This window comes from Lichenostomus cassidix, chromosome 5, assembly GCF_008360975.1.
Source record: "Lichenostomus cassidix isolate B80296 chromosome 5, HeHo_3.0, whole genome shotgun sequence".
Taxonomy (NCBI): domain Eukaryota; kingdom Metazoa; phylum Chordata; class Aves; order Passeriformes; family Meliphagidae; genus Lichenostomus; species Lichenostomus cassidix.
In genome coordinates, this window is record NC_139486.1 from 51,085,686 (window position 1) to 51,106,306 (window position 20,621).

Below are 20,621 nucleotides of genomic sequence, written 5' to 3' on the forward strand. Positions count from 1 at the left end.
GCTGGGCGGGGGCCGGGGCGCGCCGGAGCGGGGCTGGGCCGGCGCCCCCTCCGCAGCGCTCGGCGGGGCCGCGTCCCGCCGCTCCGGGGCGATGGGCGGCGGCGGGCGCCGCTAGGCCGCCGCGGGCAGGGCGGAGGCGGGAGGAGGCGGAGGCGGGGGAGGCGGCGGCCGGGGGCGGGTTGGGTCCCTCCCCGGGAAGATGAGGCGGAGGCCCGGTCTGTCGAGCGGGCTGAGCTGGGGCTCTTCCCTCCCAGCCGCCAGGACAAGATGGCAGCGGCCGAGGCGGCGGCGGCAGCAGCAGCAGCAGGAGCGGCGGGGCTGAGCGGCTGAGCCCGGCCGGAGCGGCGCTTCCCCGGAGCGCTCCCGGACATGCCCAGGGCGGCGGCAGCAGCTCCAGCGCGGACGCCAGCGCGGCCCGACCCGTGAAGGTGAGCGGCCGGCGGCGAGCGGGGTCGGCCCCGGCGCGGGGAGAGCGGCGCTGCCTCCTCCGGCGGCGTTCGCAGCCTGCCCGCGGGGAGCTCCGGGGCACACCCGACCCCCCTGCCCGGGGCGCGGGGCAGCGCCGCCAGCCCGGCCGAGCGCGGCGGCGGGGAGCGGGCAGCGCCGCTTCCCCTTCCCGCCGCCCTCGGCGGCGCTTGCCCCGCCGCGTCCCCGAAGTTTCCCCTTCCCCGGCGCGGCGGGGCTCCCACCGCGAGCCGCCCCGGGTGCCGGGCGAGGCCGCCGCCGCCCGGCGGGGGAGGCGTGGCCGCCCCTCGCCCGCTCCCGGCGGCGGCACTGCCCCGCTCCCCCCGGCGCTGCCCCGCTCCCCTCGGGGCGCGCCGCCTCCTCCCGCGCCTTGTATGGAGCGGCGGGGCCGCCCGGGCGGCGGGGGGTCCCGGGGTGGCGCCCGGGCGCGGCCGCGGCTCCGCCCGCTCCGGGTCCTGCTCGGCTGCCGCCGCGGTGGCTCCTGGCAGTCCCGGCGGGACGCGACCCTCGCCCCCTGACCCCCGAGGAGAGACCCGCGGGCGCCGCGCTGGGGGGAACCCGGGGCGGCAAATGGTGCCGGGGGCCGGGATCGCTAACAGCAACTGGAAAGGAAGTGGACGCTTTAAAATTTGGTCAGTTCCCAAGAACGAGCTCTGCAAAACCAGAGGGGTTTATTTGCTGTAGGCTTTACCGTAATGGTTGCGGCAGGGATTGTGCGGGGTTTGTTCTGGATGCATCGTGGTATCAGTTGTAAAGCTGGCAGGTGCCTTTACATGTGTTTAACGCTGTAGATAATAGTGATGAGTTTGTAAAAATGATTTAAATTAAGCCTTCAATCGTCAGTGCTATGTGCGCTGTGAAGAGCTGTTTTTTGAGGCTATACTTTTGTTACTAACTGTTGCGTCTGACTTAAAATGTCAGAAACTGCGATTGTTTCCTTTTTTGTTAACTTAGTTTCTGGGACTCCAAGGCTTGACTTCCCAGAAATTGTGTGGTGCTCTGATGTTTTTGCCTCTTCCTACTTGTATATTTTGCATCTTTTGGTCTTGTGTGTCACCTTGTTTGTTTCAATTATTTTTGTGTATTTAAATTGTGGGAAAATATGACACTATGAGAGACAATTACATTAGGTAAAGCTGCAGTTGTTGATCTCAATGCATCTTTCTGTGATTATTTTTTTTTCCTGCCCAGTATTACCTCCCATTACATCATTTGCAAGAAGTTTTAAGCTCTGATTGGTGTCACACTAAGTAGGAAAGCTCGGATGAACTGCGAGGACTTACTTTCTGACATAATAATTCCGTAACAGAGTTAATTTGCTAGAGGTTTCTATAAACTTAAGTTTAAAATACACACAGTAACTGTCTAATAAGCGTGGCAGCCAGCAGAGTGATTAATTAAGCACCTGGAAAATAGGTCAATACTGTATTACGAAGTGGCATGGTGAGATGGCAAATAAATAGAGCAAAGTGTTAACGTGGACTTACCGGGGGGGAAAACTGATCCTGATGGCTTTATCTGTGCTGCCGCGGACCATTTATGGTAGCACACGGTGAGGAGGTGTTTGCAGCCCTGCAAAACAGGGCTTGGAGTTCGCACTCCATGCCCTTGTTCCTGGGGGCTTCTCTTGTAGTTGCTTGCCCAGGGTGTGGCACTGCTCGTGCTTGTAAATTATTTTTTTCGTAGATATATTTGGCTGGATGTTCTAATTCTGGCTGCGGTGGTGGTGTGTGGCTCTCCAGGCTTGGGGACAGTTTGGAATTGGACAGATTCCGTGAGCTGGAATAAAGTTTCATTGAAAAATTGCTCGGGAAGCTGCCCCTGCCCTGGGGTCTCTGCGGCACTTGTGATTTTTCTTTGTTTCAGGTTTTTTTTTGTGTTTGCATGTTTCCTCCCTCCTCTCTTTTCAAACAACAAGCTACAGAAACAGGGAAATGAGACCAGCTCCTGCATAACGAGATAGCAGAGACAAAGACAGGGTGTGGGGAGGAAGAGTGAGCTTGCAACTCATCTTACAGAGCTAACTGATAGAAATACTAGAATTTGCATGTGCTGCTTTTCTCGTTGTCTCCTCCAATTTGTGGCAGTTGCTTGAAAACAAATGTTGTTTTGGAGGTGATTTTGCAAAAAGCATCTGTTGGATCGGCTGTTAAAGGGGATGGGAGGCTGAGCACTGCCAGAGGCAGGGGGTTGGTTACCTCACCAGCTCCTGGGTGGAACAGAATTCACTGTGCTTAGTTCTTGTGAAAACCCCAATTTAAATATGGAGGAATGTCACGCTGTGTTTTTCCCAGCTTGTGTGTTTAGGTGTATATATACACTTCTTTGTACTATTTTAAGGGATTGCACACTTCCTGTTTTTGGAATAGTTTTCTTTTTACCACTATAGGTTCTCTTTCTTGTATTTTCTCTTTTGCCAGTTTGCTGATCATGGCAACAAAGGCCCTTTTGACAAAGCGGTGCGTTTTGAAACAGGAATTTTGTAGTTGGCTTTCTTGTATGTGGCAGGGAGAAGAGCAGCATTGGTAACTGGAACAACACTGTCATTTAGGCTGAACATATATTTTGGAAGAATGTTAAATACAGAAGGAGAAACTGCTTTTGGTGGAGCTAAATTTCGCTGTTGCAGTGTGAGGTCTGTGAGGTGTTGTGGCATACAAGTGCTGTGCATGTACAGAATAGTTACTGTAGGCAGTGTTGCTTTCTGCGCAGAACTTTGGGGAATAAAGCAGAGGACAGCTGTGTCTTCTTATTTTATTAGGTAAGCCTTGGCTTCTCTGAATATATATAATGATTTCATCTCATCTGCAGAAGCAATACACCTGAATTAAACTGCTCTGACTGACAGAAGTATGAGTTGGATAGAGCAGGCCTGATAATCACCCAGTGATCCTTGGTTGAGGGAAGAAGAAATGTGGAAGTAGGATGGTGGTGCTACCAACATTCCTCTGTCACAAGTTTGCTGTTGAATTTTGGGAAATAGTATCCAGCTTTCAGACCTCAATAAAGGTTGTTTGTAGCGTTTTGTGTTTTCCGAGTTCCTAAGTCACTGAAATATTATATTTCTTCAGGTCCCTTCACTGACAATCAGAGGTAGAGTGGAAAATAACGTGTTACTTTTAATAGCTCTTGAAAGAAAAGCTCATTATTTTGGGTAAGTATATGATAGGCCCTTAGGTATCTGAAACTGTATTTCAGAGCCCTGGCTGGGCTAAGCACAACATTAAGCATGAGGAAAAGAGCAAGGATGAGCACTGAGCATGTTGGGTGGCTGCTGTGAGCGCATTGCACCCGAAGTGACCATCTTAACTCTATTTAAAGCAACCTTAAATAACTAGTGCTATGATATGGGTTAGTAATGGGTTACCTTTGCTGACTTCTACAGGCAGCGAACACCCTCTGTTTAACCTGAAATAACCTATAATGAAGGATAAAGCCTGGAAAATCCTGTTACCTGGTCTTGGCTTCCCCCGCCCCCCTTTATAGACTGCTTTAATTTAGAGCCTCTACCTCTTGTAGAATTTAGGAGAAATTGTAGCTTCTTTTTTTTTTCAGTCACTGACTGTTGAGTGATGGGGAGCAGGGGAACAACATGTAATTGTGAAAGTGGATTTTAATTGGTGACTTTATTTGATAATGTATAGTATTTCCTACAGGGTAGGTCCTCCTTGTCAGTTCTTCAGTTTTATTTCAATGTAGTAAATGTTGAAAAAGATGGCAAGAGTTGGTGTGAGTCTTGGTTTTAGATGCAGTTTGGGGATAATCTTTGTCAAGTTTTGTAGTATTTTTTCATGTTACATCACTTTTTTTTTTTTGTATGGTGTCTTAATATTCCAGTTAATTTTTGAGAGTGAGTAACTTTCTGACAAAAGGGAGTTAACCTCTGGTGTAGTAATTGTGCTTGGAAAAGGAAGAAGAGCCAAATAACTGAACTGTTTCTTAAGCAAGTCAAGTAGTTTAGTTCTGTTTTTTTTCCTTATGCTGTGACTTGGAGTGTGTAATTTCAAAATACCTCTCCCTATATTATTAACTTTACATATTTATTAGTTCCAGCCTTATATAAACCTTTTGTACAGACTTTTTAATGTTATGTTTTCAGAAAAAGATTAGAAAATCATTCGTTTTTGTAATAGGGAATATAATCCTTTTCCCCTCTTTTCTCCAGCTCTCTTTTGCTCTGCAGTATTTGGGTTTAACAGGAAAATGTTAAGTTCAAGTTCCAAAATAGAGCAATAAGATGCAATCAAGCATCCAAAGACAAAACAGACCTAAGAAATATTTTCCTATCTTTTAGTATGATCAAAGCTACAGCAACTCCCAGTATTAAAAAAGTAATTGGGCTCTTATGGACAGAGAACTCTTATTGCACATGGGGAGGGGCACTCCCATCTAAAAAACTATCTTTAAAATCAGTAATCTTAAACTCATATGATGCTTTCCATTCTTGCTGAATTAATTTAACAGTTCTAAAAAACTTTAGTGCTTTTTAAAGCATGTTACAAATTAAGTACAAATAATGTTTTTAATGTAAAAAGTCAGTTTTTGTCAAATGAAAATCTGCTTTTAATTGTATAAACATCACTTGCTGAATACATATGGCACTGTAGTAACCACCCATTTAGAATAAATGCTGGAAAACTTAGGGACAAGAAAGCTCAGGTCCTGGTACCTTTGCAGAGTCCATAAACATCCTTGTCAAAAGAGAAGGATGTAGCTTCTGTTGGAGGTGCCCATGGCCACTTTTCCAGGCCTGTTGGAAACCACCCTCCATAATCCACTGGTCTGAGTGTGTAGTGCCCTCCTCTGTTCTGGAGGCTGTGCTGCTCTAGGTTACCATGCCCTGCTGTCCTGCAGCTGTTCTTTGTGTCACCAGGACACTCAACTTCCAAGGAACCTAACTTGCTGGGTGAGGCAAGATTTTTATCACGGAGCTTGGCTTGGCTGTTCCCTTGCCTTGGGGCAAGCAGCCACCAGTAACCTAAGAAAACTTGCTTTGGGTTATTTCAGGATTTTTAGTTGACTCTTGGTTAGAAGATGGACTGTGAGATGGAAGTGGATCTTCTCGCCTTATGCTGACCTCATCTTGCAGTGGTGAAGTGAGATGGCTAAACTGGTCCCTGGGCAGGAAAAAGTTCCAGGAGAGCAACTTCAGCTGGGATTGCAATAACTGGTGCAGCTGTGCTTTGTGTGGGGCTGGAGTGTCCTCATTGCAAAGATGTTTGCTGCTTTTATTAGCGTGTCCAGATCCCTCCAGGCTTGCTCCCTAGGGTCTCTGGATGTCAACTGACATCTGAACCTCTCCCTGTTCCTGCTGGAATAGCCTGAAACAAGTGCCTGCCTGCACAGAGGACCTAGTGCAGCTCAAGAGCTGCGTGAGGAAGCTCACCTGTGTGAAAATGCAGAGAGAATACTGCTTCTGTACTGATAATCATTAGAAAGTTTATAAGGGAGGAGAAGAAACTTTTCTTACTGGTGGTCTTAGCTCCCTTTGGAAGATAAGAATAACCACTAGTCTCAGGTATCCAGAAAAAAATATCTGTAGACACAATTTTATCTAAAGCTTTATTTATTTACTTTTGCAAAGTAATTTACTTTTTCATATGCAGATAGAATAAACATTTCTTCTCTTGTGTTTTCGCAGTCTCAACATGTTTACTACTTCGTTTTGGTCCTTTGTCAGCATTTAAAAAAATGCTATGTTAATTTTTACCAAATTCCACTAGTTTAAGTAAAATATGTTCATTTTCGCCTCTTTCCTATGGTGCAGTTTTTGTCTGTGTTGGCACAATTGGTGGAACTTAGAGAATTTCCAGGAGGCTTTTTAGTTGTTTCTTGTAAAATGCCTGTCTGCCGTTTTGACTGAGGCTGTTAATGTGCTTCATTGCCTTGTAAACATCTTCCTTCCTGTGTTTTCCTAGAAACTTGGGTCATCTGCTACTTCTTACCCCTGCCCTTTCAATTATTTATTTCTTTATTAAACTATTGGTTGCTTGTCCATAGTCTGTGTTCCAGTTAAGAAGTTTTTTCCACAGCTTCTTTTTGAAGACTTATAGGGATTGTATAGGGGTAGAAGAGGTCCTCAGATAATCCTTATTTTTCAGCATTTGAATCTGTGAAATATGGGAATTTTGGTGTTTGAGACCTTGTGAAGCCTTTCAGAAGGAACCAGCTTTATTCCTTAGAGGGAGGAAAAGGTGTTTGTCGCCTCTTTCCTTATCTTTTAGTATCAATTTATTGTGCGATTGATGAAATTAGTTGGTATTCAGCCTAATAGGAGTGGATTGCTTTCATGAGATGCTAAAGAGTGATTTTAATAACTTTTCATTATGGCTTTTGTAGTGATGCTATGGGCTGGCTTCTTCCTTTGAATGTGGCAGCTCTGAGCACTGCAGGAGGATATCTCAAGGAATATTTTGGGAGCTCTTTGAGACCAAACGTGTTTTTAAAACTGTTGCAGAGATGTCTAAACATTCTATTGAAGATTAAAACAAGAGTGGCTGTTTAAAGTTTGTTTATGCTACAAGTGGAAAGATTATTAAACATAGAAGGTAAAAAATGTATGCACATTTATCAGTTTTATTGTGGCCCCCAGCTAGTGGGTCATATGCTGCATGTAATCTTGCCTTTCTTTTTGCATGCTTTCTGTGTAGTTAAATCAATGTTTCTTTGCATAGGGAAGAGGGAGAAATTTCTTGCCCTGGTGGCTTTGGGAAACCTTATAATATGGGATATTACAGTTTTTGATTCATTAGGAGGCAGAAGGCTGATCCTTCTGTGAGAGAGTCTGCATTTCTAATGCACTTATATTTACCTGTATGAAACATTGCTTCCTCCACATCCTTAGAAAGCTGAAAGAAATGGTAAACATCTCTTTTCCCTCTGTATTTTTCTTTACTGTTCTACATATGCCATGTCCAATTTATACAGCTGTTTTTGGTAAGCAACCAGTGCTATTTTCATGATGGTGTTGCTTACAAGGAAAGAAAAACACCTGTTATGTAAAAGCAGAATATCCAAACCACTATTAAATAAGGATTTTTTATTATGGGAAAAATATTGGGACTTCACAGAGGTTTTCTTCTGTCTGTGTATGTATAAAAATACCTTTCAAACACGTACTTACCATGTGTATGCCTGTTTACTTCAGTCTGTATGTGTTTGAAAGTTGTTACTGGATGTAGCTGGGGCAACTGATCTGAAAACTGCAGCAGAAAAAGATCAATCAAGATAAGTGTGTTGGATAAGATGCCTTAATTATTTTACAGTTAAGTCTGTTTTAAAACAAATAAAGTCTTATTTACTCTGGCATTTTTGTTGCAGAAGAAGCTGAATATGTTCTAGGTGTGCTGTCTTGACAACACAGTAACCACTTGATAATGACATTCTTGTTGGTCCTCTTGGAAGAGAGACTGATTTTTCCATGTGTTTGGGGAAAGTTTTAATTCAAATATTACTTACTGCGAGGCAGTTTTCTACATGTAGGAAACAGTTTTATTCATCTCCTTGGTACAGGAGAGCCTGATTTGCAAATTTTTGCATCATGTGTCAGACTCAATGAGCTTGACAGGTTATTTCTGTGTGCACTGTTGCAGACTTAATGTGCAGGTCCTGTGAGGAGAGCAGGAATTTTATGGTGCTATATTGGTAGGGCTGGTTTTTGTTTTGTTTTGGTTTCTTTGGTTGGTTGGTTTGTTTTTGGTTTTTTTCCAGGTGAAAATATTTTATAGTGAGAGGGGGAAAGAGGTAATTTTGGATTAATTTCTTCCACTTTGAATAGCTTAGAGGACTCTGTGTAAGTAGGACCCTTTTGTGTGCATGCAGATGTGCTGACATGCCAGACATTCTGTGAAGGTGAAGTGGCAACAAAGATAACAGCCATCTAGATTTATTCTTACAGGAGCTGCATTTGATATTGTCTAGAGATACTGTAAAATGAAACTTCTAAATAAATTAGAAATAGCTGGGTTGGTCCGTTTCTAGTTCTAGCAACAACTCAGCATTCTGAAATACGCAAAATTGGGCAATTGCATAAAAATAAAATTACTGGAAATAAGAAAGGACTAAGAAGGATTTTTTTTTTAATACAGTGGTGTACCAACAGGCAGTTTGCGCTAATGCCCTCTATGAAATTTTATTTCTGTGTTAGGGAAGGTGGCAAAATCTCTTGGAAATATTTACAACAAAGGAAAAAGTGTGGCTGCGTGTCCTGCGTCTATACTTGCCTGGGTCCCGCTTGCTGCATTGAAGAGTGACAGACAGTGACAGTAGCTTGAACAGATCCTTCAGCATTCCTGTCATGCAGAAGGTGTGGGCTCTCCTAAACCCCACTGTTTGGGACTTTTATTTGAGTGTGCCTACTGTTTTCAGGTTCAGAAAGAATTAGTCTTCTAAAAGAAGAGATTAGGCTGGTGAAGCCCTGGCTGGTTGAAATGTGCTGTTTATGTCGATGGTGGCACATTCTGATTTGGAGGGCATGTTCTCACTGGGGGCTGGTGGCCAATACTGCACTGCTTGTGCTTGCTTTCCAGTTGCACAGCAGCAGCTTGACCAGAAGGAAAAGAAATGCTTGAAGTATTGTTTCATTTATCTTTTTAGTTATGATTGCCGTCACATTGGTATCACAAGATTTAGCTTTTGATATTCGTGGAAAATATGAATAAAGCAATTGTATTCTTGAGTGCTGCTACTGGTGTTATGGCAGCATTGAGTCATAGCAGCTCACTCTGATATTTTATGTAAAATATGTTTGTGCTCAGTGTATGGCGTCAGTTCTCCTTCCAAGTGTTGAGACAATGGGGCAATTGAGACTGGCTTGTATTGCACTTAAATGAACTCATATTTCCAGTTTCTGATATCAATGCACCATTGGTGGTGTCTGATTAAAAATACCTCCACTGTTGCACAGACCTAAGTCAGCCCTGTAACATTTTGCTCAGGTGGCTAGTAACTAAGTTCTACAACTGCAGAATTGGATCATTGTATCATTTGCTTCCCACTAAGACTCTCTCAAGCTTGGAACCAACCTTTGGCAGTTCAGCCTCGACCTGTGCCACTGACCTGTGCAGGACTGAGGTTTCATGGCGGGCAAAGGCTACGTTGGCTCAGCTGAATCCTCTTGGTGTATGAGGGGCCAAAGTCCCTGAGCTCTGAAATATGTGTTTTTATCAAGGATGGTAATGATTTCTTTTGCCATTAAACTGCATCTCTGGTTGCTACCCTAGGACTGAGTGTTGGCTTGTTTGGTGAAGTACCATCAGCTGCCTCTGCATCTCCCGTTTCTCTGTGCTGGAGTGTGGGTTCCTGTGCAGTTTGTGTCCAGAATTGCCCCTGTGCTTATGCAAGGAAACGATTTATATGGCATAAGTTACCTGAAACACCTCAGTGCTTTCTCCTTTGCTCTGCTCTCTCCCTTCCGTGGGTCACAGAGCTGCTCACAGAGCTGTTTTTGAGGTGGCCAGAGGGTGTGACTCCCTGGACTTGTATTTCTGGACGCTTTGCGCTCTCTGTGGATGTGTTTTCCTTTATAAATTGCATGAAACCTCAATTGCCAGTGCTTTGTTATTAATTGTACAGCTGGAGTAAGGGAATTCCTCGGGGTGAACAGGTCATGGGGTATGAAAGTATTTGCATCAGTACAGCTTGTTCAGCTACATATCCAAAATAAACAATAACATAGAGGCGCTGCTACTGCTGGTAATAAACTTTCATCTGTGAGGAAAGAGAGGGTAACTAATTCAGCCTTGTATTTGCTAAATAACTTGAGAAGCTGGGTGGCACCTAATATAAAAAGAACAATTGTTTTACCTGGGAAAAATGACAGTTAGTATCCTTCCAGTGTTTCCAAAGTGATGCATAACATAAACAAAACATTTCCTAAGTGCCACTGCTCAAATTATGCATTTGCTGGAAGTTACTGAGCTTTTAGAAAGCCTCCCTCGATGCCCAGCTGCACTGCCAGCAGGGTGTGAAAGGGTTGGAACTGGTTCTTGCCGATGGAGGGCTGAAAGAAGTTGGAAAACAAGTTTTCTTGGGTTACAATTTAACTCTGTTATTTGGTGGCTGCTGCTGGCTGGTCTTTGCCTGCCGGGGATTTTCTCCACCTGGAGCAAGGTGGTGATTGCACTGCTCGGGGCAGGTAGAAGGAGCTCTGTATTTTGCAGACAAATTAAGGGAGCAGCGTGGCAATTTCTCCTGAGCTCCCCTGCAGTGGCCTTATTAGTAACCAGTTACTTGGCCACACACCCCCTCACTCGGTCATGTGGAAATGTCACCGTAGAGTTAATTATTAATGGTGCTAAGGCCTGGAACAGCCTGTGCTTCTCGAGGTTGTCACAGTCTGCCAAATCGGTCATGTTCCTGAGTTTGCGTAGAACTGCCCGAGAAGGCTGGAGACATAATTCTGAGATGTAAAGAGAATTGTTACAGTTAGGTGAACATTAGCAAGATGTTAACCAGGGGAGCCTCACTTTGCTGAGACACCTGTGTGGTTTGTTGATCAGTTTCTGTAGGGAGAAGCTTGGCTGGGTGGGACAAACAGTGAAGTGCCTCCTGTTCATTGACTTTACTTTGTGAAAATGTTTGCATCCTGGAGGGGTTTTGTAGTGCACACATTAGGTTTATATTTTAAATTAAATTTAACTGGAAGATGTGCACTGGCTGCTTATGAGTGTTCAGACTCAAGTAGCCTCCCTGAAATGAGCCTAGAAGAGTTTTCTTTCCTTTAGCACTGATTGCTTTGCTCTACACATCCCTCTCTTACTCTGCTGATGGACTTAATGTAAATGCAGCCTGACCAGCTTCAGTTTGTATGAGGAAGAAGGACTAATCTCATTGAGAAATATGCAGAAAGATGTATAAACTCAGTGAAATGTTTTGTGAAGGGAGAAAAGAAAGATCCACTCCCTGCTAGGTGAAAATGTGCTGTATATTATTTTCTTTTGCTGGGGGACCTGGCTAAAAAAAAAAAAGGGCCACAAAAAACCTGCAATACAATAGCTCTTTATTCTTTCAGGTGTAGCTATCCATAGGATTGCATTGTAATCCAAATCCCTCAAAATAGTTTAAAAAAATAGCTCCCGAACCCCACAAACAAATCTACCCAGTCAGATAAACAGCCAAAAATCCAAACCACCCACAAACCCAAACCAACAAAAAACCCCTTACAACACAGCAGTGCTGTTACAGTAGAGGGTGTTGTGGTATTTTCCCTTTCTCATCAAGGTTTGTTGTGCAGCTCTGCTGTCTGTGGGGCTTTGTTTTCACCTGGGTGGGAGGAAATAAATTCTATTTATAAGCTTAGCTTCTCAAGGCAAAGGCCTCCAGCAGCTGGTTGTACTGGATAGTTCCATGCTGTTCTGATGGATTTCATTGCATATGTGTTGGGTAGATTGTGCTGCTGTCTGAGATGCCTTCTGAGCTCTGTGAGTGTGTGGCAGAGGTCTTTCAGCTGTCTCAGGTGTAGGATACTGCAGGGTTTTCTGTGCCTGTTTCACAGGATCACCTTGCTCACTGCTTATGTGAACATACTGTAGCTTCTCCCAATGAGATTGGCATCTAGAAATGTATGTTTAACAAAGACAAGCAAAATTATGGAAGTAATGAAGAAGCGTTTAGGGGAAGGTAAGAAATTAGATGATTATACAAGTCCATTTTTATTTGTCTGGAGTAAAATTTTATTTTGTTGGTTCAGAGTGTCATGATTGTATCAAAGGTTATTCTTCCAGGGTATTTTATCTCTTCTATTTAGTGCTCAATTTTCTTTCTTTTTTCTTTTTTTTTTTTTCGAGTTGCTAAAAATGTTCTGGTAATAACTCAGTAAACACTTCTTATCAGAGAACAGAGCTGTTACTGTGGTTGAAGTTCAGGGTCGTGGAGTTAGGTCTGTAAGAAACACACTAACCCCAAAAGATGATAGTCTAGTTTTTCTTATCCAAGTGAAATTAATATTAAAGAGGAAGCTGGGACTGTGTTCCTCCAGACCTTCTAGACTGGTTGGAACAGCATGAGCTATAAAAAACATACACGTTTTTGAATGCCAGTATGTGGTCCCCACCCCACATGCTTAGGTGAGGATTTGAGTGGGATTCTGGTCTCCCTGGGGCTTTGTGGTGTAAGTGAGGGTTGATTTTTTGGGTATCTAAATAATGTGATCAGGATAAGTGATTTGTTTAAATATAATTACGGAAAAGAGGGTGAGTCTCATAGTCAATGCTTATGCACCTTGTAATGGGTCGTGTTATTTAGGAGAGAAGTCAAGAACTGGGGAATTGTTTGGCTGTGTTTTAAGGTTAATAGTTACTGTTAAAATCCTTGGTGTGGAGAAGGAGACCAGTGGCAGTCCAATCATGTTTAGTGGCAGGAGAGCTCAGCTGCTGTCTGTTTCCTGGCTGTCTCCAGCTTTCTACATCGTCTGGCTCTGGGAAAACAGCTTTGGGAAGGAGAGGGCTTTGAAGTTTTCTTCTGCAGCTGGGACAAAACCCATTAGAGGATTCTAAACTGAGGTGTTGGTATGATTATTTTAATTGCTCTTAAGATATCTAAATGTTAATTTGCATAAATCAAATCACAGCTCCAGAATAATTATGCTGTGCTTTTGGTTAGTTTTCATTTGATCAGAGTCATTGCAATGTCTAGCTCAAGTTTTATATGACTCATCTGCAATTTGAATACCTATTACCAGAATTTTCATGTGCTTGGTATGATTAAGTGATTTAATTAAGGTATTATTGGTATTGAATTTCTCTCTGGGAGCTGATCAGACTGGTATAAGCAATAACTTCCTTGAAATGTTGTAGTTACACTGGGGTCCATCCAGAGCCTTTTTCTTAGTATTTATTTAGCATTGCTACGTGGCAGACAATTTTAAGTCTGGTATTTGACAGGACTGGAAGGGGACATGGGGTCACTGCAAAGAGGACACCTACAAGGTAAACTCGGTTCCTTTACCCCCCTGACTCTGACACTGATACACAAACTTCTGCAACAGGATGGACTAGAACTTGGGGAAAGCACCTGCCTTTCGTGAATGGATTAGGTTACTGTACAGCATAATTTACTGGAAAGTTGTTGTTGTTTATGTGTGCATACCCATGCCCCCTAAGTTATTTTGGGCCCCATCACATGGCTTGATCACTTTCATTTTCATCCCAGTGAAGTTCTTTGAGCTTTGGCAGTTGTGACATTTGTCTGTTCTCAGAAGCTGGTGGTGCTTACTATGAGTAGGTTGGATACCTTGTAAAACAGGTAGCATTGACTCACAATTAACAACTTCTGAGTTTTTATGTCATTTTATTGCTCAATATTTGAATTGAGGTTTTTTTGTGTTACCGAACACTGTGCTACTTTTGTACGTAAAAATGGTGGGAAGTTTTAAATGAAAGCTGAGTTTAATAGCACCAAGATAGGTCCCCTGCTTGACAAATGACATGTAGCCTAATGCAGATTATCCTAGTGCAACCAACTAAAGCACTGAACTGCAGCAACCTGCTGCTGCCAAAGTCCTTGTGTGTGCACTGGTAAACCATGAGGGCCTTGTTCTGGTCAGAAGAAACTAAACATGAAATGACTTTAGACCAGCTCATTTGGAGAACATAATTGTGTCCTGACTTTTCTTTCAGAAGTAGCAGCTGCTGAAAAGCTTGGAAATGTGCACAATTTTCACCTGTTTTTTCTTTTTCTCTCCCTTTCTAGGTATGGCCTCACAAGTCTTGGTCTATCCACCATATGTTTATCAAACCCAGTCAAGTGCCTTTTGTAGTGTGAAGAAACTCAAACTAGAACCAAGCAGTTGTGTGTACCACGAAAGAACCTACCCGCAAATCTATGTGAATGGTAAAAACTTTGGAATTTCTCCCCACAGGGTTAGTACTTTCTTTCAGACTAAAAACCCATTTGATAGGCCTCGAGGACAGAACTTTTGGTTGCAGTCAAATGCTGTTGCTTTAAAAAATACTGCAGGTGCTACAAAAGTGTTGGCAGCGTGGGCGCAACAACCTCAGCTAGAGGCCCCTCGGGCTGGGACGCAGGGCAGCCGGTCGGATATCCTGGAAGGAGCCCAGCGATGTGGATTGAAGCGTAAGAGTGAGGAGCTGGATAACCAGAACAGCACGATGCAGATTGTTGATGAACTGTCCATCCTGCCTGCAATGCTGCAAACCAGCGTAGGGAACCCTGTGGCGGTGGTGACGACGGCCGCGGCTTCCAAGCAGAGCGGTACCAGCGGGGATGGAGATTACCAGTTGGTGCAGCACGAGGTGTTGTGCTCTGTGAAAAACACCTACGAGGTTCTTGATTTCCTGGGGCGAGGGACCTTTGGGCAAGTAGTCAAGTGCTGGAAAAGGGGGACAAATGAGATTGTGGCAATCAAAATCCTGAAGAATCATCCTTCGTATGCACGCCAAGGGCAAATAGAAGTGAGCATCTTAGCGAGACTAAGCACTGAAAATGCCGATGAATTCAACTTTGTGAGAGCCTATGAATGCTTTCAGCATCGTAACCATACTTGTCTGGTTTTTGAGATGTTGGAACAGAATTTATACGACTTCCTGAAACAAAACAAATTCAGCCCTCTGCAACTGAAAGTAATAAGGCCTATTCTGCAACAGGTGGCCACTGCACTGAAAAAACTAAAAAGTCTGGGTTTAATCCATGCTGACCTCAAACCGGAGAACATTATGTTGGTGGATCCCATTCGGCAGCCTTACCGGGTCAAAGTCATAGACTTTGGGTCTGCCAGCCATGTATCAAAGACTATTTGTTCAACTTATTTACAATCTCGGTATTACAGGTAGGTGTCTTTTGCTTTGGTTTTTTATCTGTTAATGGAGCAAGGTTTTAGCATTTCTTAAAGTTAATGGTTTAAATAGTTACTCCTCCAGGTAACTAATAAGAATAACATGTAAAAGATAAAACCATCTGAGAATGTAGACCATGTGAAGATTGTGTTTGGTTGCCATTTTGAGTGTGAATACTTGCTTTGAATGTTTTTGCAGTGTTGTTTTTTTCCTGGAAGTATGTTTTGTGTTGCTCTCTGAAGTCAGCACTTACTGTTATTTTGGGACCTCTGAGACTGTTTAAAAGGAAAAGAGAAAAAAAAAATCTTTCACTTTCTTTTTTAGGATGTTTTTCCAGCCTTCCTAACATGATGGATTTTTTTTTTTCTGTAAGCAGCTGGACAGTGTACTAGAAGTGCCATGTTTCTATATCCTGTTGCCAAAGATTATGTAAATGCCTCTGTTTTTCTCCAGTACTTGTAAATATTTTCCCTAGTTCTTAGAAACTTCATTCTGACTGAGTGCCTTCAGCAGCTGTGGACTTCAGTGAATTTCTGGAGTTAGGTAGTGATGGGATGCTTAAATATTTAGGGTGATACCAGAAGGGCATTTAAAATGATTTTGGTATGTAGTTGCATTCTACTTTTGCCTGAAAATGGCTGTATGGTTTTGGTTGGTTTTTTAAAGCTTTCTTTGAATAGTTACCCAATCTGCCTGGCATTAAAAAATTATCAATATCTAGTCCTTTTGTTTTCCTTATAAGCTGAACTTGTCTTGATTGAAGACCTTTTTCAGTTCTGCCTTTCATCATTGGCACTAGTATGTGCTGTGTATTGCCTGTCTGCCAATTCAGTGAAAAGCTAGTAAACTAGGACAATGAGTACTTTGAAGAAAATTTTAAATATTTTACGGCTATTCATGCTGGAAATGAAAACCTGTGCAGTGCAATTCTAGGTTTTGATGAAAGTAGTGATTGGAGTTCATGCCAGAGGAATTTATTTTTTGAGTGTAGCTTGTAGACAAGAATGCTTCATGTACAGTGCTCACATAAAATATTCTGATTCATCACCTGCATTCTCTATTACTTAATTGCAAACTGCAGCAGAGGGTTTAAAAACTACATGAAGTTCATCAGCAGAAAACTAAATTGGGAAACGATGTGGATTGATGCATGCTGACATTATACAAAAATGTGCAGGAGAGGGAATAAGAAATTAAGTAACTTGGGAGTTCATTTTGGTGCAAAAGTTGTACACCACTTAAGATGCTGTGGTTTTGGAGCTCTCAGGACAAGTCAGGCCAGGCTTGCAAAGATGGCAGGAATTCTGAGAGGCTCTAGACAAGTGCAAAGGTCTTACCTTCAGCTAGTCTATAAAATGCATCATCTAGCAGATACTCAAGATGCATGGTCTGAGAATGTTTCCATATCTATTTTGGCTTTTTTATTTATTGAAGGAATTAGAGTTTATTGTGAGCTATTGTCATTTTTCTCTTCTCCCTCCCCAAGAACTGACAAAGGGTTGGCCAGGCTGGGTGGTCCTGTTGTAGTACTTCAGCCTCAACTAATTGCTTTAATTTTTTTTTTTTTTCTGTTTCAAAAGGCTGAATAGTGTTGTGCTTATTTAGTTGCCTACATAAAACCGTAGTAGCTGTAGTTCCGTTTTACTTGGCTGGATGTTGCTTTGCTCCTCTCTGTGGAATTTTGACATGCTTATGGGCTTGAGCAGGTCCATATTGACAGATAAATGTACAACTCTTTGGCACCCTGTGTGCATTTTGGATGCTTGCATTGCACTCAAGTGTGAGTAAGTGGCATTCCCTGTGGATGTTCATTCAAAAATATCATCCCCCCAAGAATAAGATAAGATTTGTGGGTCCATGTACTTGCATTGCCTTGGTGAGTGATATTCAAATGGACTCATATGGCATGTGTACCTAAAATTTCCTAGTTAGTGTAAGTTGTGCTTAAGTGCTTTGTAAATATTCAGGCTTCAGTAGAAGATCATTTGCTTTGTCTTGTATAGTTTTATAATCCTTCTATAAAGTAGCATTTCAGTAAATAATTTTTGAAAATAAGAAGGACATACAAAAAGAAAAAAGAGCAGGGTCATTCTACTTGAATGTGTTTTTGTTTTTAACTATACAAATATATAAAGTATCGCTTGGAATAATTAAAAAAAAAACCAACCCTATACTTCAAAATTATTTTCAACAGAAGTTTTACTTCTGAAAAGGTTTTCAGCATGCTGGATTTCATAATGGATGCATAGCTCTCTACCAGTTGTGGGATTCAAACTAACTTTGTGTAGCCTGACAGTTTCTCAAAATTTCTTTCTGTCCCTTTGGAGGCACCTGACTAGTATAAATAATATCAGAAAATAGGGATTTGATTCAAAAGGTTTCAAAATAGATGATGCTGGGGAAATTTGAAAAGTCTAATAGAAGAATGAGAAGGGCCTTCAGAGAATATATTGTATTGAGATGGATTTTTTTTTTAAGAGAGACTGTGCTTTTTGTCAATCAAATAAGCAGCAGTTATATATAAAATATAACTGTACTTAAGTGCTTTTTGTGTTACAAGAGAATGGGAGTGATAGTTTAGGTTTGACCTGTTTTGTTATGACATGTTGAAACAAGTTTTACAAAAACCAAATAAAGAGGAGAGGTTGGTTGTTGTTGGTTTTTGGGTCTTCTGTTTTGTGGGTTTTTTCTGACCTGATCACTGCTCTTTTTTTTTTTTTTTTTTGTTCTTGGGACCATAGTGAACTAATGATCATGAGAATGGAGAATGCCACAAAGTCTGATGTTATGGTATTTATTTTGAATTCTAGTGTCGGTATTTTGCACCTGTAAGGGGAAGTGGGTAATGAATTGGAAAAATGAGTAGTAAGAGGATTAGGACTTAAAGAGGGGAACATAATGTAACCAGGTGAATGGATAATGGGCTGATTAACCTAAGCCTGTAAGAGGAGAGGTGACATAATCATGACTATTGTAGATATTACAGTACTTTTGTATGAGGAGAGGTCCTAAACAAGTGAGACTGACAGAATTTTCAAAGGGTGTAAGCAGCAGAAAAATGGAGACAGTCTGGATGCAGTGATAATGACTTGATGTTTTCCTGTTTCTGTTTCAGCTTTGTCAAGCAAATAGAAAATAAGAAAATGGTTAAAACAATTATGCCAAATAGCTTTTGACATTTGGTTACCTTTTGGAAACTCATGTTTGTTATATTGCTAGAAGTTGTCAAGTATGGGTATGAATAAATATTAACCACAACACACTGTCTGAAGTCATAGATAATTTTGATTTGTTTTAAAGATGAGATGTTATTCTCAATGCTCTTTCCCTGAAAGGCAGTGTCCATGCTTACATGCTCTTTTTATGCTGGTCTGGATTTTAATAGCTGTGGACTAGAGAGATCTGGTATTTGAAGCCCTTTTTTGCTTCTGGCCTCACACGTTAAGACTGCTGACCTTTTATGAGTGATCTAAGGAGGTGAATAACTAAGCCGTGTGTACATTTTCAAAAGAAAATTCCCTTACATACATCATAGGTGATCAAGCTTTTGTCATTTATGGCAATGGTATGAGAAATGTGTTGCTGTCCTTTTCATCCACTGTGTCCCAAATCACGAAAAGGGGAGTGTTGCATCCCAAATGGAAAGTTTCTTTCACAGAGTGCAGGCTGTGGAGGAGGAGAATTGAAACATCTGTTTCTATGTCTGGTCTCTTGTGCTCATCTGGCGGGGCAGAAAGTTTTCGCAGGGCATGGTGTTTCTCTCTGGAAGTAATTTTCCTTTGTTTTGCCTCTTTCCTGAGGTGAGATGTGTTTAGGAAAGTCCATATGAGAAGAGGGGCTTCAAAATGGCTGTCTGCAATGAGCAGTAGCCTCCAAGAGGAGTTGAGTGATCTGAAACGGTCAAGGTAGTCCTGCCCATCTGCTTCAGGGAGCCAAGTTACCTTCTTCTCTGTTGCCATGGCAAGCAGTGGCCTTCTCAGTGTATTGCCTTCAGAAGTAGCTCTTTAGGGAGTTACTGCTTAATTTTTTTTTCCAAGGGAATCACCTTCATAGTGATTTAATTTGAGTTGTCATCCTAAGGGGATTTTGAAAATGAGTCTTCAGTAAACCTTACCAAACCCATCATTCATAAAATCCATCTAATACTGCGGATTTGACAGTAGCCATTGCAGGCGTAGGAGTGAGTTGGCTACTTCATTGCAGGCTCTGGCTGCACAGCCCCCAAAGGGAGTTGAACAGTGGCTCATCATCAGCCTCCATGGTTATTTCCCCTCCTGTCTCCAAAGAAGACATCATCATCTTTGTGCTGTGTCAGACTGTATTGCTGGTAGAGTGCAGCTGGTCACTTGACTGAAAATGTGTTTTGAGGATAAGCACTTGGTTTCCCGACCAAAGGATGTTCCTTTTGGCATCCAGGGGTCTGCAGGCAAGCTGCTGTTTAGAATAGCCAAATTCATTTGGAAAATGGAACGAGTGGGAAGCAATATAACTAATCTCTCTATTAAACTGGGCACCAGCTGGACCTGAAGTTGCCTTGTGGGCAACTTGAGTGATGTGGCAGAATGGAAGGTGTCTGGTTAGTAAGAGATGCTTGTAGCTCAGAAATGTTTTTCTACTCTGCTGGTGACAGCAGTAAAATACGATCCTAGGTATTCAGCAGTGCACTCATAAGGAAAAGCAAATGATGTGAGTAGATGCACTCAGTGCAGTGAACTCATTCCAGAACCGGACAGTGATATTCTCCCTCCAGCCTTCCAACTAAGGAGAGTTGCTAATCAACAGAGTTGTTCCAGACAAAATGCCAAATGTCAATAGTGTTGCAACGGAGCTCAGAGAGATGGAAAAACTGCTGTTGGATGTATTCCTGGTGGATCAGAGCAGGCTTTTCCCCCTCTCCTTCTCCTACCCTTCTCTCCCATGAAGTTCAGAGAAGGACAGAGGAAAAGTGACAATTATGTTCTGTGGTCATGGTGCTGTTTTCACTTGCCTGGTCAGTTCTGCTGAAGCTCAGAGCGATTTGGTCTGACATGGGCTCTTCTGTTTTAAAGGATTTTGGAAATAGAATGAAGTGGTTGAGCTGTGTGGTTTAATTACAGCCCATGAGCTGGGCTCCAGCAAGGGCTCTGTGCGTGCTCTGAGGCTGTTGCACCAGGACAGCTTTTTATTTATGACTTTGTCAGCTTCATGCTAAGTTTCAGAATAAACCACCAGCAGCTTGTGCTGGTTTTTCACCACTCTATGCAATTTACTTGATTTCTTGTTCCTTCTCTTTCTTATATGCATTTCTTCAAAATTAGAAAAAAAAAAAATCACACGGCCGTAAATTCCCAGAGAGGCTTGTTTTCTCTCTGGCCTTTGTAACTT

The 20,621-nt window shown here is 42.6% G+C and overlaps 1 protein-coding gene and 1 pseudogene across 4 annotated transcripts in view; one reads left to right on the forward strand and one right to left on the reverse strand.

Moving 5' to 3' along the window:
- Positions 1-7: 7 nt before the first annotated feature.
- Positions 8-2,897, reverse strand: LOC146436631 (uncharacterized; annotated as a pseudogene).
- The window catches only part of HIPK3 (homeodomain interacting protein kinase 3), a 66,963-nt gene continuing 46,632 nt past the window's right edge, over positions 291-20,621 (forward strand). The window contains exons 1-2 of one of the 4 annotated variants that reach the window (XM_085063043.1): positions 291-428; positions 14,155-15,250. In XM_085063043.1, coding sequence (XP_084919169.1) covers positions 14,157-15,250 — 1,094 coding nt within the window. In that variant the 5' untranslated portion in view covers positions 291-428; positions 14,155-14,156. Of the gene's footprint in view, positions 429-924; positions 1,098-3,599; positions 3,620-14,154; positions 15,251-20,621 lie in introns of those variants that run through there. The other 3 variants (XM_085063045.1, XM_085063046.1, XM_085063047.1) reach the window with 3 other exon arrangements.